The sequence below is a fragment of the Pithys albifrons genome, chromosome 7 (assembly GCF_047495875.1).
Source record: "Pithys albifrons albifrons isolate INPA30051 chromosome 7, PitAlb_v1, whole genome shotgun sequence".
NCBI lineage: Eukaryota > Metazoa > Chordata > Aves > Passeriformes > Thamnophilidae > Pithys > Pithys albifrons.
Genome location: NC_092464.1, coordinates 42,370,918 through 42,389,285, shown reverse-complemented (window position 1 = coordinate 42,389,285; position 18,368 = coordinate 42,370,918). Strand labels below are relative to the sequence as shown.

Genomic DNA, 18,368 nt, shown 5'->3' with positions numbered 1-18,368 from the left:
ATAGCATTGCACAGCGGCTCCAATTTGTGCGAGCGAATATAATACACCCCCCATGAATAATTCAGGGCGGCCGGCGGGGACCTGCCGCTGCTCCTCTGCCCGGCCGCGGCCACCGCATCCTGTGCGAGCCGCGCCGAGCCCGCGGCACTGACCGGCCGGGAGAGCCGCCCGAGCCGCCGGGCACCGCGTGTGGCGGGGCTGCTGCAGGCTCGGCGCTGCCCTCCGCGGGGAGCCCCGCGTAAAGGAAGGCGTCCGGCGAGAGCTGAGACTCAGGCGAGAGAGGGGACTGCTCCTGGCCGTCCTCGGAGCCCTTTTCTTCTTCCCATCTCCTCCTTCTCCGCGTCCCGCCAGCGTGAGTCTTTGCCGGTGGGGTGGGCACCAACGCCGCCCTCCATCCCCACCCCCCAGTCATGCGGTGGTGGAGCAGGCGTCGGCGGGGGAGGACTGGAGCCGGAGAAGTCTGCCTGGCCACTGTGTTTCAGTGCCTCTCTCTCTCCTAGAGCTGCTCTGGATTGCAAAAGTGGAGGGGGGAACTGAAACGAAATTTCCCCTTCCCCCCCGACAAGCACAGGTTTAAAGGAAAAGAGGAAAAAACCCAACGCCCCAAGAAGAAAGAGCGAAACTTGAGTTAAGCCCCTGCTGTCCCCCATCCGCCTCCTCCCCGCCCGGCCGCGAGGGACTTGCACTGCCACCCCGACCCGGTTCTACGGCCGTGGGAACCGGAGCTGAGTCCCGACGGACAGAGGTCCGGTCCCCGCTGGATGCGGCGGGGCTCGGGCGGTCGGCGCCCATGCACTTTCCGTTTAGGAAGAAGACAAGTAACCAAACCACGTTGTCAAACTGCTGACCCGAGGGGGAGATGAGAAGACTGTGTGAGGTATTGACCGATCCGGGAATCGATACAATTTGTCTAATGCAACGGGGGATCGGGGGTTAAGTACATGTGAGGGAAGAAAGGATCCATTTTCTGACAGAGAACGGGACAGCTACACCTTGATACCAAAAATACACCCCCCGCAGCAGCCAGCCCGGCAGCAGCGGGGTACGACGCGAGGACGCAGCTCCCTGCAGACCGCCGAATAGATGACACCGTATTTGCAAAACCGTTCAATCGATCCCACCTGGCAAAACGACTGATCGATGCCAGCTTGCTCGTAAGCCGCTTGCAGAACTACCTTCTGCCTGCGCCTCTGGTTTTTCCACACACGCTATTTTCTTTTTTCTTTTTTTTTTTTTTTTGTGAGTGAGGAGAGACACGTTTTTGCCCCCCATCGGGGAGTCAGGCCTGTCGCAAATGGCTTCGTTTCCCGAGTCCGACTTCCAGATCTGCCCACTGTGCAAGGAGATGTGCGGGTCGCCGGCTCCCCTCTCCTCCAACTCCTCCACCTCCTCGTCCTCGTCGCAGACCTCCAGCTCCTCCGGGGGCGGCGGCGGCTCCTCCTGCGGGGGCCCGCCGCGGCGGCTCCACGTCCTGCCCTGCCTGCACGCCTTCTGCCGCCAGTGCCTGGAGGCGCAGCGGCACCCCGGCGCGGGGGACGCGCTCAAGCTGCGCTGCCCCATCTGCGACCAGAAGGTGGTGATCTCGGAGCCCTCGGGCATGGACGCGCTGCCCTCCTCCAACTTCCTCCTCAGCAACCTGCTGGACGTCGTCGTCGTGGCCGCCGCCGCCGACGAGCAGAAGAACGGCCGCACTGCCGGGGCCGGTCCCACCGCGGGCTCCGGCGCTGGAGGCGGCGGTGGCGGCAGCAACAACCGGCACCACGGCCGTCCGCCGCCCGGGCCGCCCCGCGCCGCCGGCTCCTCGCCCGCCGCCGCCGCCTCGGCCGCGCCCTCCTCGACGTCCTCGTCCTCCTCCTCTTCGGGCGGCGGCGGCGGCTCGGCGGCGCTGCTGCTGCGGCGGCCACACAGCCGGCAGGGCGAGCCCCGCTGCAGTTCCTGCGATGAAGGGAACGCCGCCAGCTCCCGCTGCCTCGACTGCCAGGAGCACCTGTGCGACAACTGCGTGCGGGCGCACCAGCGCGTCCGCCTCACCAAGGACCACTTCATCGAGCGCTTCGCCGCCGGCCCCGCGGCCGCCGGCCCCGCGGCGCCGCTCGCCCTTAGCCCGCCCTACCCCGCCTCGCCCTACAACATCCTCTCCGTCTTTCCCGACCGGGCCAGCTACTGCCAGCACCACGACGACGAGGTGAGCCGGTGCGCGGCGTGAGAGGGAGGGTGGGAGGAAGGAAAGGAGGGAGGAGGGGGCGGCCGCGCTCCCGCCCCTCGTCGGCGCCAGAGGGCCCCCGCCTGCATCGCTCCCTCCTGTGGGGCGGGCGGCAGCGGGGACCGGCTGCGGCGCTCCCGTAGGCTGCGGAGGCGTTGGGCTCCTACCGCGGGGCTTGCGGGCCGGGGGTGGGCAGGAGACAGGGCCAGCGACCGGTGCGGGACCGGGAGCCGCTGACACACCGTGGAAGGGCATGTGGCGAGGCGGTGGTGTCCCGGCCGCGCCCCGCTCCCACCGGGCGCAGCTCCGCGCCGCTGCCCGGGAGGAGGAGGAGGTGGAGGTGAGCCGGGGGGGACCCTCCGGTGCGGAGGTGCGGGTGACGCTGTCCCCGGAGCCCCGGCTGCCCGTGCGCGGACTGCGGCGGGGGCATCGGGTTGCTGCGGGCGCTGCCCCTCAGAGGGAGCTCGTGGGCGCGTACCGAGGGGTGGCGGGGCCGTGGAGATGCGAGAGAAAACTTTGGAGCCCCCCAGAGCCCCTAATGCTTCTGTTGTGGAGTTTGCTTAGTAAACTGTTAGGCGTGTAACGCACTGGAGAAAGAAAAAACGAATAAATAGGGAAGGAAGGTAACTGTATTGAGAAAACGACTCCTCTTTATTTCTTTATTTATAAATAAATAAAAAGTAGTCAAAAACTTAGAAGAGATATTCACCCTTGTGTATGCTAGCTATATCTTATTGTTGGTTAACATTTTATCTGCCTCTGTAGTACAAACATGATAAAAACGGGAACTTACTTTACTGGTTTAAACTTGCAAAACCAAAGCGTTTTAAATTTTGTTGCTGGTGACCCTAAGTATTATTTTATAGATCTTAAAAGAGGCAGCGGCTTCTTCAAAATGTACTGAAAGTGTCTTAAGTTATATTGGGACAGTTTCTTGCTGTGATAGTTTGGAACTTGATTTTTTTCATTTGAAACTGGAAAATGGCGATCTACTGTCTTCCCCCTTCTGCTCTGGGAGTCAACGCGGGGGATTTTGCTGAAATTTTCCCGTGAATTCAGTGTTGGAAGTGGTTTCCTCCGAATATAAAGTCAGACAGCACAAGGGGCTTCAGGGAAAATCTGCCTGAGGACAGGGGTAGTACAAGAGTTTCCTGTGGGATGCTGGTATAACGATACATGAAGGTGTTTGAAACCTAGGGAAATGTGGTGATCCCTTTGTCTTCAGTTTGCAGGGGCACTTTTTCTATCTCCTCTAATGTTTCTGTACCTCAGAAATAATTTTTCTAGAAAGCTCTGGAAGAGCATTTTTTGGTTTTTTAAAGTTGCTGTTGTCAGAGGACAGAACATATGAATTGGATGGAAAAATTAAAACCTTAAAATGACATTTGGGGAACATGGAGTGTACTTGAGGGACAGTGAACATTTTTAAAAAAAAAGTTTCAAAAAAATCCAATGCAGCAACGTTATGGCAGTTGGGCTACTTATAGCTTTTTGTGGTACCTAAGTATCTTCCTGCTAGTGAGCTTCCTAAAACATGCACATAATATTAAAACGAGAATGAAATGATGCATGTTCTTAAGACACTACAAAAGCTGCCGGTTTGCATTCATTTTGGAGTATAACTCTGGACTTGTGGTACAGGCTAAAAGATTTAAAGGTTTTATGTTTTCAGTAGTATGAAAGTTCTTACTGAAATGTGTAAAGTGAAACAATTAAGAGCTTTTGACCGCAGCCCATCTTCTAAAGCAGTGTATTCTCCATCACTTAGTGAAGAGTAACTGGGACAGGAGCTCCAAGGTATTTTGTGTACTTAAGGTCTTAAATTGCAAAGTGAAGAAAGATATTCTAGCTTTGCTTAAACTGGACAGCTTTTCTAGAAGTAACTTCTAAAAAAAGCTTAATTTATCTTACATAACTAATTTTATTTTCAACAGTGTGCTTTGAAAAGAGTACATGTCTCATAGGATTGGTTTTGGGTGTTCTTGTGTCCTGTAGATCTAGAAATTGTTTTAAAACAAGTAAGCATTTTCAAGCCTTCAGCTCCTGTTGAGAGGCTTTTATTCTGCAAATTAATGATGTACTACTGTTCTTGATTAGTGGAGTTTGGTGGTTCCTTAATGCTGGTGTGCCTGATCAGTATCTGCAAGTATTTATTTTTCACTTAAGGGGAGTTGTTTGGGAGAGACTGTAACTGTTTGAAACAGTTTATACTGTAAATCTTTTGCACTTTGGCTAAAAATATGGGTGAGGTGTACAATTTTTTTTGAGTAAGGGTGGCTGCAAAGCTGCGAGGGTTATTGCTTGTTTAATTCTAAGAATGTTATTTACAACCTCATAAAAGGAACAATAATAGAAAGGCAGCCTTCCAGAAGAGTAGTTAGTGCATCCAGTACGTAGTTTGTTTGGCTAATAGTATAAAAACAAACCTAAAATGCAAGGCAGGAATGGTAGACAAAACCATAATATTAGTAGTTAGAACATGAGTGGTTAGAACATACTGGTTCTGCTCAGTATGTAAGTGAGGAAAGCTGATGAGCAGGATATTCTCTCAGATTAATGTCATGCAGGTAGGATTTGGGCATAGGCAGCTCTAATATCTAAGCTGCTGGAAGGGTAGTTTCCCCTTCTCTGGGATATAGCCTCCTCACCCTGAGATCAGCTAGAAGGAGTTTGACCCTGTCCGAGAGTTTTTCTGCACAAAAGTAGCTGCTTGCTTATTTTGTACCTCCTTGCCTAGGACATGATACTCTTGTTCTAATGTTGCTTCTCCTTTGTTACCTTTGGTACTGTTCCTTTCTGATTTTTCCACCTCTCCACCTGGGAGTCACTGTCCATTCCCCGTAATACTTCCTCATTCCACACCCCTATTTTGAGACTCCCGTGAGTGAGAAGGGAAATAGCACTGTGGGTGGCTACTTACTGGGTGTTCCAAGTCTCAAAAAAGACTGCACATACACATTTGCCAGACGACATCAACGAAGTTAGTTATCCTTCCAATGCAGATTTCAGCTCTTAACTGGGATGTCTGCAGCAGTCTGTTTTCAGTCAAGTTGCTTCTGGTCTCAGTTGAGCTGTTGACTCGTGTGCTAAGAGTACATACAGTCTCTGAAACAGAATATTAACTGTTACAGTAGTGGCAAACATTAAAGGAAGTGGAACCCTGAACATCCCTTTCAGGGTGGCAGTGCCTGCAGATACTGCAGTGCTGCATGAAAGAAAGTGAATAAACTATTCCTGTGGGGAGGTGGTGGTGGGGAAGCAAAAGACAATTCTCTGTCATAGAGCTGCTATTGAAACCCAGTCTGGTTGCTTACCACTTGAAACCTCACTGTCTGGGGTAAAATGCTATTGGGCAGCAGGGGAAATGTTTAATCTCTGTTTCAAAGCATTCTACAAAAGTAACAGTGTTGCAACCCTTAAAATTTTCTTTTGTCTGACCATGTTTGTTGTATGGACATAACTATCAATGCTACAGTAGTAACTAGATGTTACTGTAATAAAACCAACTAGAATAGAACTTTAAAACTTGAAAAAGATTTTATGTTAGTTTTACCCATAATTAAATAAAATATGCTAACTGATATGTCAAATTGTGCTTTATTGTTTCATCTCTCAGACTGAAAAAGCACCTCTGTTTTTCTTTTCTTAGAAGTATCAATAGGGTGCAAACTAAACCATAGTCTTAGAAAATGTTGGAACAGCTGTAGGACACTTGGCTTGTATAGATAAACTACCTGGATTCAAGTGAGTTTGTGGAAAATGGAAAATGCCACAAGTCAAGTTTCATTTATGCCAAGGCTCAGCTGCTGTGTGCTATGGTCTCATTTGGTGGTAACAGTGGTGGATGGTCAAAACACTTCAATAGCAGACTTCAGACACTTTCTAGGCAAAGTGTGGAGTTGCCAAATTCAGTCAGCTTAATGGTGTGTGACCCTCTACTTCTCATATTGCTCTACAGATTCCATTTTAGAAGTGGTTCACAGACTACAAGGCAGAACCCTGTTAGCACCATGGCTTCCTCCATTGCAAGAAACTATTTTAAAGGTCTTTCTGCCCTGGCCTTGAGCCACACTGTTCCTTCCTTTTGCTTGCATTATTTTTGCCTTTGATAAGGTCCTTAATTGATGAGATTAATTCACAAACTCCTAAGTTTCTTGCTAGATCAGTGAGTTACAATGGCTTGTGGGGTTATCGGTGCATGTGGTTAAAGACTCGCTAAAATTAGATTGCTTTGTTCAATTCTGGAGTTGCATATATTCCTGTATTTCTTGTCATCTTAGGTTACAAATAAAATTCACTCCTTCTTACGGTCCTAATCACTGTAAAAGATGCAACTTCTGGAGCAATATGGATGTGTAGGGGAAGACAATTCAAATGCATAACTGTCAGCTGAACTGAAAGCTACTTATCCCAGTACCTTGGCTAAATTTGCTGATTGAATTTATGTCTAAGCTGCTCTAATTTAGGGTAAAGCTCTGGTTTCACAATAGGGAGCAAGCTGTCTTAACATCTCATGGCTACTCAGAGAACAGGGGATCTCACTTCCTCCTCTGTTCTCACTAGGCTTCGCTGTGTGCTCTCAGGAGATGCTTCTGTGAGCCAGTTTAACTCACCTAATATGTCAGACTTTCTTCCCTTCTTCTAGTATTGGTGTAAGTTTATTTTAATTGCAGAGGAATCTGGCCCAGGCTCAACTGGTATGAGGGAAAAGGAGGAATAGTGTGGTTAGACAGGAATGGTAGGTTAAACATGGTCACTTTTGTGTAATGCCTTGCTGTCACTGTCAGATGCTGAACTTTACTCCGTGGTGCTCTTAATGCCATCCACCCACATCTCACCAAAAGAGTTGGCTAATGCAGGGGGAATATGCCTGTGTTCCCAGTCTGTGTCTTTCACTTGAGGGCTATTTATTTGCAACGGCAGTATGTGATACAAATGTGATGCAGGCTCTGTTCCTTTTTCTAATGTTTGAAGTTTTTGCCTCCAAACAAAATGATTAAGAATTATAGGAGTGCATCCTGGAAGCACTGGTCTTAATATGCAATACTTTACTATGTTGCTGGTGTTGTAACTGCTAAAGCTTCAGCCTTAGAGGAAAATGTGTGTGAGCTAGAGAAATTCATACTTCTAGTATATGTGAGAAACTGTGTACACCTTTTTGTACACCTGTCATTTATCATAGGTACTGTGTCTTTTCACTTCTGATATCAAATGCACATACTGATGCCTGTCTGAAAAACCAATGCTTCAGATCAAGTTACTGACACTTGTATTTTCCTTTTTATTTTTTTCCTGGTGAAGAAAGCAGACCAGTGAAATAATTGGTTCATACATGATCTATATAATGGGCATTTAACATCTTCAGAATGATATGGGGTTTTAATAATCTCTAATTTCACACTGAAAACTTGAAATATTCAGATATCTGATGCTAGATAGGGTTATACCTCTTGGATTATTCTGCCTCTTCCCCATCACATCCTTAGCTCCTGGCTCTTTCCTGCATACAGAAGTCTCTTTTATTTAATTGATTCTCTTTAGTAAGAGAATAAAAATTTTTGGCTTTGAACAGCTTTAATACCATACTGGACAGAATCAAAACCTCCCCTGCTTTGCTTTGACCATGTTGAAATACACTCGTCATTTTATGGTAAATACAGCAAAGTTGTCAGGTTTTTCTGCTGGTGATAATCTGACAGTGTTACACTACTGGCTTAATTAAACACATCTCACAGTTTCCAGTGAGTAAAAATTGGAAGAAGGAGAAATGCCTTGGCTGTTCAGGCAACTATTGTGGACTGTTTTTATTTAGAGCATGTCTTTGAAAAACCAAGAGTATTACTCCATATAAGAGTATTTAATAACGCTTGCAGGCTGCAGCATAGACCTCTGAGTTAGTAGTAACTTTCTTGAGAAAATATGACTGGAGATATGCATACAGTAAATAGACATGAAACTAGTCTAGGGTACCCATAATTTATTTTTTTTAAACTACAGTTCTGTTAAAACCAGTAGCTTGAAGTGTATCTCATAACTAGGAGAGATCTGACTGAATTTTGGCCTCAGTTTAGTGATGAAGTCTTGCATCATGTGTAGCAGTTTCTCCTTTCAAGTAAGCCTTCAGAGCATTGTAAGCATGCTTGCTAGACCATGCTTCCTTAGAGGAAAACTGCCCAGTTTTAAAGTTAAGGAGGTATCATTCCTCTTTCAATACTACCTTGACCCTGTCTCTTCCTATTTTCTTCCCATGCTCCCTTCCTTCTTGCAAAGTTGTCTTTCCATCAGACAAAGAATCATGATGTGTTGAGAGCACAGATCTTAAGCTGCACGAACAATGCACTGAATGCAAGACTAATGTTATCACAGATAAGATTTCACAGAAGGGGTTTATTGTCTTCAGCTGTAATCCACTTTCAGTAGAGCAGTCGCAAATATAATCTTTGATGATAATTATGTAATACACAATTTTTACTAATGCTTTTACCCTATAATTCTAAGTCTTAATTAAAATGTAGAAGTTCTGCATGAGACTGGGACTACTGCTTGGCAATGCAAGTATTGGTTAATGTAATGAATGGATGTTCCTGTTCCTAAAATATGTTAGGCATATGTCCTTATTTTAGTTGTTGTCTTCATGGGCTCATCTGCAGCTCCCTCCATGGGTTTTCTTCTTTCATTGGTTGTGCTTGAAGAAGGGCTCTGTGGGTGAGATGGGCTTCATTCTCCTAACAAATCTGGGTTGTGCATCCAAACCAGTTTTGAAAGTCATGGGAACAGATCAAAAACGTGTTAAGGAATTGGAGCAATGCTATCTGCTAACTGTTTTCTAACTCGAGTTCAAAAACTTCTTTACTATGCAATGTCACCTTGGATTACTTTCTCTTTCCCCTTTGCCCACCCATCTTGAAGAAAAGAAATTGTATGTGGCTAAGACTGGCGTAGTACATACTTCCTAAAGTTCTTTTGACTCTAAGCTACTTCTTTCTTCCTTCTCTTTTTATCAGTCCTCAACAAAATAAAAAACTTCAGCTATGGAGTCCATAGCTAATAATCTTATTTAGCAATTAAAAGTGCTGGCCAGCTTTCAATGCTCTAACTGTATAGCATAATATGAAAAGGAGTAAGAGTTGGTACCCATGTGTGCAGTACTGACATTTATTAACAAGAATTAATTCATACTTCTATGTTCAGCCTTAAGAAATAAGAGCTCTGTTACTGTTATGTCACTTAAGTGTATAGCATGCATTTTTAAAACCTCAGATGGTGAACTTGTTGGATAGGATGACACCTAGTCAGCAGTTTTCCTACATATGTAGTTGAAATATTTTTGAAGTGACTAAGACTTGAACTGGGTATTTCAAATGCTTACTGTTTCACAGTTCTGCATGCTTTGTGCTATGTGCCTCTGCACTGGTGCTGAGTTGGAGAAAGTTGGTTACCTCCCAGCACCAGGGAGGCAACTTGACGCACACTCTAAACTTGCTGGACTGGTGGTGGATACAAGTCACTTTTCAGAGTTGAATACACAACATTTTGGGAACTGTGAGGTATGTCTTCAATGCTGTAGTGAAAATGAACTCTACTGAACAAACCAACATGTGAAATATCTGAAACTAATTTCAGGAATGACATAGATTATCCAGCCAAAGGCTGCTGTTGTCACTTCAGTAACTGCTTTAGTGCTGTTTGTTACTGTAGTAAAATTTCTGCTAAGATCACACAAGCCATGACCAAGGCTGCTCTCATACTGGTGATTTCCAGGGCTGTCAGAGTAGCAACTATTTGCCCTTGAATCTCAGTGCTCTGGGGAGGGAAGTGTCCTTTAGTGAGCTAAAGGTAATTGCTAAACTTATGTCACATCATTTTCCATTTAATGTTGGTTTCTGTGCATTACCAAAATATTTAAAGGCATTCTGTCAAGCTTGCTAAATCTTATCTTTTCTAGTTGTTTGCTTGCATTCGATGCCCATCCCGTACATTTTGTGGATAGCAAAAGCTGTTATAAACCATCTACTCTAAATATTTCCTTTTTCTTGTTTAAGGTATTTTAAGTGTACAGAACTACCAAATGCTGTGTTTGGCTGGATTAAAAGGTTGTCAGGAACCTGAAATTGAACAGTCAAACCTCAGTGGGATGGTAGTGTTGGAGCTTGTTGCTGTATCTTTCCAGTCCCATGTTGTCCTGGGTTTTGTGGGTTCAGTTTGAATGTCTAGAGACTTGCTGTCCAGCATGGCAGACATATGCTAGAAGACTAATTTTATACAGCCTTTTGTTCAGCTGCTCTTGGTTAACAAAAGGCAAACTGTTATTTATGGGAAAATGTCAGCTATCAAACTTCAAATCCTCCTCTTTTCCCCCCCCCTTCACTTCAGTGGTTCTTATTACTCAGCCATTCACACTGTCAAGTGTACAGTATAAAAATCCCTAACCTTAAATACTGGGTGGCAAGCAAGCTTGAAAGCTGTGCCCTTGTTTTAGTAATCCAGCTGAGTGCTGCAGGAGGACTAGAGAAATGCTGCTGTCTTGTATGAGGTTTGGTAGTGTGGTTTGTGAATCGCCGATGAGCGAGTCAGTACTGGTTGCCTGACAAGGTTACTATTCCTGATCTTCTGTAACCTTGAATAATGCCATGTCAGGTGGTGGAGGGTGTAAGAGCGATCAGGGAGCTCCTGGGGTCTTGCTGCTGTTGTGCTTGTGGTTTGGAAGTCAACTATGTAGTTCTAAAATCTTTAGTAAGTGCTTGTATATGTGAGGCACTGTAGGTCTGTTAATTAGAGGCAAAAAATCATTAGAGAATGGAAAGGAGCATCATAACTTCAAGCCTTCTTTTTTTCCCTTTAAAACCAAAGCTGGTAAAGGGTTAAATTCCACCCCCCTGCAGCACACCCCGCCCCCACCGCTATATATGGTGTGCCCAAAGGCACTGGAGATTTAATACATTGAAGTTGGAGCGTGAAGGGGGTCTGCAGGCTGCTAGACAAAGTCACTCAAATTTCAAGAATACTTGATCCATACAAGGATGTTACTTGAGAAAGGCATAACTTCTCTATAAGAAACTGGTTGCCAAATGAACTGGCTAAGTGTCCTTAAACACAGCTTTTGTGGCTATATGAGCAAATTGGAAACCAAATTTTCTTCAGCTGATGACTGACTGATAAGCAAGCCAGCTGAAGTTGTTGTGAGAACTGTCTCTCTTTAGAGAGGTGGTTATTTGTAGGGGAAAATGAAAACTGTGATTCTCCCACTGAAGCATATGTCAGTCATCAAGACTGTTAATGCACATAATGATACAGCAGACAATTGAGTTGAATAGATTGAACACTAGTCTGAAAAAATGGCAAATAACTTCCCCCCCATCTAGTCACTGTAAAAGCAGCTCCAGTGCTGCAGTGGTGTCCCAGAACAACGTATTTGGTGTCAGCTTCTGTTAAAGGCTTTTAAATGGATGGGCTAATATTTTGGGAATAAAGGTGGGACAGTTTGTGGGGAAGAAGAAATTATGAAAAATTATTACAATAAAGAAATTGGTACTGGAAAGATTGAGTGGTGGTCTGGAGTGAATTCTACCCGGAAAGAAATAATAACCAAACTAACAACAAAATATTAGGGAATTGGAGAGGAAGAAGTACAAAAAACACCTGAAACACTTGAGTACTTCTAGTACTGCTCTTGTATATAAGAAAATTGCAATAGGGGCAAGATTTAATACTCTCTTTGCTTCTTTCCCTCTTTTACTTAATACAACTGTAAGTGAGGGGGTGGGTGTAATAATTCCCCCTCCCACAATATCATGAAACCATTGGTAAGATTAGAATTAAGAATTGGATTAGAGTTATAAATGATGGCTGTTGACAGTGCCCCAAAAATTAACAACATGCCCTTTCTTAGTGAAGGTGCTGTCTGCCTTCTCTATTCTAGGTAACACATATTTCAATTGACAATATTATTTCATGGTAACTCTTCCTCTCTTCTAGCATTACTAGTTTTTCTAAGGGCTCTGAGCCTCTTAGTAGATAACTAATATATGACCCTTGAGCTTTCTGTTGCTGAAGCACAGCTCCCTTACTTGAATTGCCCTGTATGATTGGTGGGATGGTTCAGAGGGAGGTTTGTGGGCAGTCCAGGCAAACTGCAGTGAGTGGAAGCAAGGCTTGGAGGATCTTGAGACTGCTGTGTAGGTGGCATAGCTGCTGGCAAGCTGTCCACTCCAAGCCTCCAGCCACTCCTGTGAGGCACTTTTCCCATTCGTATGCATTTCCCAGTGCATGCACACACACACACAGAGATCTGAAACTTCTCTAAGTTTTAGATGATTGTCATTTGCAAAACAAACATGACTTTATCTTCATGTTATTGCCTTTCTGGAAAAGGTGATGTTTATTCCATCTTTGCATCCTGTGGAAAAGTAACAGTAAGAACCTCTGAATCTGAACTGTTACTCCAAACAGGAGCAGCTGTGTCAAGCCAGCCTAACTTTTTTGTCTCTGTAGAAAGACATGCATAAAACTACTAAGGCAATATTGACTTGAACCTGCATATGTTGTTACATATTGTTACATTGAAGTTACATACTGTTCCATTGTTCTTAGAATTAAAAATTCTTTATGATATAGGAAGGTAGGTCTTCTAGAGAACTACTAGAGATTTTTGCTGAAAGCACTGCAGTTGAAATTAATATAAAGTGTACACTTCATTTCCCCCTGTAGGAAGGCTTTGGCATTGACTTGGATATGGGTAAGGTCAGCACGTCTTTGGAAAGACTGGAGTAGTTGAGTTCTGTGGCTGGCCACTTAAGCTTGTAGTGGCATACTGTACACTCGGGCTTGGCTTAGATCCAAAGGCTCTTCTTTCACTGGAACACTTCCTTGTCAGTCCTTTTATTACTTTTCCTATGCCTGAGTCAGTGAAGTGAATTCAAGTAGTATGTGATTACTGACAATATTTACTATTGCTCCTATCTTGGTCTCATGGCAAAAATGGCAAAAAACTGTACACACTGAGAGAACGAATAGGAGAACCTTAACTTAAAAGTGCAGATGTTAACGTGAACCTTACTTTTCCAAACTGCAAAAAAAAAATCATCTTGAGCCATTTTTTGAGTTAATAGTTTCATTTTCGTATCTTAGTCCTTAGATGCTGCAAGCCAATTCAACTGTATTTTTCTTCAGAGAGTATAATAATTTTTGTGGTTATAGAAGTAATTTCAGGTGTTAAAACTACTTATAGCTTTATTTTAATTCCAATTTCCTTGTCTAGCTACAAGAACTTAGTAAGAAAGATTCGACTGGTTCAGGTGGCGGGCTGTTTCTTACAGTAGAAGTCATGCCTTTCAATTAATGTCCTTCTCAATACAATTCACAGTTAGCATTTTTATTCTGTATCACTTCTGAAACTTGTTCTTAATGCCAGCCGATGCCATTCAGCAAAGAAAAGGGCTGCTAAGGAGCTTAAGCTGATGAAACTCCTCTGTGGTGTGGGGTCCAGGGACAGAAAGCTGCATTCGTTGTAGGAGTAGGGGAGCAACAATATTGGTTATCCAGGCAAAGCAAGGTTGCCTCACTAGCTTTTGCACACGTATCAGTTATTGTCTAAATGTGCATTTCTTTTCTGCTTCAGCCTTCTTCACAGAGTCTTGTGTTCTACATCTGATACCTTTGTGCACTGATCAGCAACAAATAGCAGAGTGAACTGACTCAAATCTAAGAGAAAAAAAAGCCAATGCCAGGCTCATTGAAGTCATGGGACAATGAAGGGAGCAAAATCCTGCAGCTGAAGATGCTGCAGGTAGGAAGGAGAAAAAGTAGTGAAGTTCCCTTTCTCTTGTCCAAACTGTTCATCTCCTTCACTTTTCCCAGCTCTGCCTTAGTTGAACAACCCAAACTTTGAAAAGGAACTTGAATAACATGGATACTTTGAATGAATTTTTGGATAAAACCATAGTTGTGCTTTTCATTGTAAAGCATTCTTGTGACTAAACATCTAATGCAAGTCACTGTGTAAACATGGAATGTATTCTTTCCTCTCAGTTGTTCAGTAACGTGCTTTTGTCTGTTGCTATTCATTTGTCTTCATTATATATTGTCAGTATATGTATGTAAACATCATTTTTATATAGTATTTATGAGGGTTTGGCTAGCATAGTAAGACCAACTTATTTTTTTCCTAAATGACAGTTAAATCTTGACAGTTAATCAATCTGGGAATAATGTATTGAACCAGTATCCTGTCAGAACTGCTGTTTTGTCTTCTCCAATGTTCAATACAGCTGTTTCAGAAAAAAAATTGAAAGCTGTTCAGTATATATTTCTAGAATAACTGGTCCACTTTAATGTTACAATTATCATGGGAAAGCCTTGAAGGTGTCCTGTTCTATTTTATTCTATTTTAGTATGAGTTTTCTGTTACAAGCAACAGAAAAAATCATGGTGTCAGTTGTGAATACCATATAACGCATGAAATTTAATATCATCTTGTCTAGAGGAGAAGACAGTATTTTCGTCAATGTATTTATTGTTTGAATTTTAAATTCATTTTAACACCATCCAGGGAGGAAACATAAAAGGAAACACTTTTCGTTACCTAGGGCATAGATTGGAAAGAGGAAGTGTTGCATGTTAGAACAAAGACCAAAATCAAAAAAAAAGTGGTACCTGCCAGCTGAGATTACTGTGTGCTATCCAAATGTGCTGTCAGCAGATGGGAGACTCACTGAAATGAAATACTGTCTTGGAAGACATGTTTGTTTTTTTCAAGTATTCCTCAGCATACGAGAACACAGTATTAACATTCTTGCAGAATTCAGGTGCATTTGTATACGTCTTCCATTAGGATAGAAATCAGACAAACTATTCAGGATGGGTATATTCTCGTTATAGCTGTATTTTAGTTGTCAGTTCTTGGGGAACTGACAGAACTTGGTTTATTCCTCTCTTTGAGAACAATTATCTCATCATATGTTGTGGCTTATGATTTTACTCCAAAGCTTCCTTGTATGAATTTTCCTTAGGTGTGTGTAAAGAAAGAGTTGACACCTGTATTAGTGGATTCTCCTTTTTGAATGGAGATGGGCAATTTTCCGTTTGGCTTCTGCGGCAGAGATACTTTGACAGACATCTCTGTAGTCCCTTGCCCAAGGAGGGAGGAAGTAAAGGAAAATAATCCAAGGTTACTTCCACAGCTCTAAATTTATTAAGTTGTTTTAGATGCACATATGAAGTAGCACAAGTATTTGAGCAACATGATGTGAAATTATATAAGATACCATAAGAAACTCCTCTTCAGAAAGCCCTGTCTGACCCAGGTAAACTGTTGCCAGCCATGCACTAGGAGCAAATAGCTGTTGTTGGAAGATACTTTCCTAGATCAGTGAGAGTCAGAATATCCTGGGGTGTGGGTTGTTTTTCCCCATTTCATGTATTTGTTTTTCTCCAAGCAGGGAGACATTCCTGCCAAATATGTATGCCATGGCTATTTTTCTGCTACAACTAGGTGGAAATGCTTTCAGAATAAAAGATGTTTGTAAATCAAAGTTTAAACAAACAAAAAGAAACAAAATGAGCCAAAACAAATTTTCAAAACACTCAGCTCTCATGTGGTCAAAGAAGCCACTTCTTGGAGTAAGCTGACTTGTTTCATGTTTGATCCCATATGGAGTTACGGAGGGAAACCATTCCTCGAGTGCTTTTGTTAAATAAAGCTGTTGCCATGAATTAAGCAACACTGCCCTGGAATGTTTCTGATCATGGTCTTACAGAGCTTGTGACCTTTGCACTGAACATGTGAACTGAAACTTCATCTTCCAGTGTTCAATAACCATGTTAAAAATTCAGAGGTGAGGCAGTCTTGGGATTTCCTTAGGCTAGCTTAAAGTCCAAGTGAAATTTAAGTACTGATTTATACAGTTACTCTTCAATTTTTTTGTAAGTCTAAGCTACAATTTCTATTGTAAATATAAAAATTTGAATTATTTAAATAGTCTTCAACAATTGCATAGAGGGGCTCTTAAAATGTTTTCATGTATTGCAGCCTAGTAAGGAGCTAAACTATTGCCACCTTCTTGTCTAGAAGCATTGAACTACTCATTTGAATGTTTGTGGTAGTGCACTACTACTGCTTAAGGCAATTTTTTTAACCAAGAGCTGGGTGTAGTGCCTGAAGAGGATGTTCAGTTTAACTAGGCTGCAGCTGAAAGGGGGAGAAGCAGTTTGAGGACTGTGCCTCTTGCCGTATACTGCTGTTTGATGTCTCTGGACTTCCTACCCTATTAAAATGCTATAAACAATTAGTCCTTTTCTTGTTTGCCAGATAGAAACACTGCCACCTCTTGGCTACTCGCTGTCCTGACCTTTTAAAACAATTCTGTAATTTCTTGTGATATTTTTTGATGTTGTGTTTCTGAATAATCAAGTGGTGGTCTAGTGAAAGTCTTAATTTAACATACTGTAGACTTCAGAAATGTATGGAGATCCTAATTCTTTGCTGATTCTACTCTAGAACAAAAGGAGGATGGAGTACTACTTGATTGAGTGAGTCAACTCTGACTTCTTTCAGTATATCTTCCTTAAAAATATACTGAGCTGAGATAGGCTTCTGCCATTGCTAATTAGCTAACTAGACAATTTGGCAACAGTGCTGGCATCTGATATTAATGCCGGGCACAAAGTGCTTCAACTTTTATGCTCTTAAAAGGGATTGAGCAAGTGTTTTATACTGATCTTTATTTGATTTTGGTCAAAATTTGGTTGATCAAATGCTGAGTTCTGTGGAGTTGAGGAGGGGAGGTTGGTTCTGACCACGTTTCCAGTAACAGTTTTAATGAAGTTGGTTTGAGGAGTAGAAGGATTGTCTATTGCATAGAGTTATGATAATTAACCTTTAATTCTAGAACACTTCCCGGTTAAGAGGGAAGTTATGCTTCTACCCAAAAGCCTTTTCTTGCTGTAAGCAGCTTTGTGTTTTCCTATAAACATCCAGTGTTTTGCTGGCCACATGTTTCTGGTTGTGCAGTGGACAGTATTCTTGAGAATACACACAGAAAGGTGACTTCTTCAGCCCAGTTAACCCACCAGATATGAAATGAGCCTTGAGGAATACTCATTGATGCTGCCTTTTACTCTTAACAAGAAAATCAAATGAGTGCTGGGAAGAATTTCTACTTAAACCTGTCTCAAGTGAGAAAGGTCTGACGTGCTGCTTCTCGGAGGACTTTTCCCATAGAACAGTTGAGGTGCACATCCCAAAGGCCTGTAGTACAAGCTAGGGCAATCCTTACCTCAAGCTGCAAGTTTTAGTGGAATGTAGAAACTTGAGACAAAGGTGCATAAAGAACATGAGAGGACTTTAGTGGTTGAGTGGGATTGTCAAGATGCTAACGACATCCTGACTTCTATATTAGCAACTGGAATTAATTTCTTGATGTGAAACTTAAGCTCCATAATGGAGATAGAGGATCTGGGTTTCCAGCATCTGTTTGTAAGTTGGCAGCTCAAAACCCTTTCACAAAGGTAGTCTCTTTCTTATACCCCCTGCCCCAGTCCCTTCAGGTGTGGGGTGGGAGGTCATGGTGGAGCTTTGTGCTGTTGTATTTCTGTGTCTCAAAATGAAGCAGGTGTAAATCCAATTTCCTGTGAATGAGCTTTCAAATCTAACCTGGGAGCTGTTCAGCTTTATAGAACAGAACCCGAGTGACTGCCCTGAGAGGGAGTGCATGGATGAACCTGGCTCCCTCATCAGGAGGAGAGTAGGGGGGTTTGGGGTGCCAGTCTGTGTTCCAGAGGTTCTTACTTCATATAACTAAATTCCTGAGTTTATAAACAAACAAAAAGTACCTAGACTCTTATATTACTCCAGTGCAACCTAGAAAATAGTCTGCAGTTGTTTCAAAACCTTCTGTAGCCATAGCAAATAAGGCTTCATTGTATGCTTCCTTTTTGCAGACTTCAGAGTGAGGAAATAGAAAAAGGTGAAAATTGCTGTACAATCTTGAAGCCCTCTCTCACTTCTTAACTTTTAGTAAGCACCATTAGTTGTTTAGCTTCGTGAATCAAGGTTTAGAATGCTGACATTTCATTCTTGGATTTAAATGGGAAGTAATAGGACAGTCCAGAAGTTCGTAAAATATTTTTGTTTAGCAGAAAAAGCCCAGTGTTGTGTTTAGTTTTGATG

The 18,368-nt window shown here is 43.2% G+C and overlaps 1 protein-coding gene across 1 annotated transcript in view; it reads left to right on the top strand.

Annotated features, from left to right (window-relative positions):
- The first annotated feature begins 1,229 nt into the window (after window positions 1-1,229).
- The window catches only part of TRIM71 (tripartite motif containing 71), a 54,312-nt gene continuing 37,173 nt past the window's right edge, over window positions 1,230-18,368 (top strand). The window contains exon 1 of the mRNA XM_071560207.1: window positions 1,230-2,185. Within this exon, the coding sequence (XP_071416308.1) occupies window positions 1,295-2,185 (891 nt within the window). The 5' untranslated portion in view covers window positions 1,230-1,294. The remainder of the gene's footprint in view (window positions 2,186-18,368) is intronic.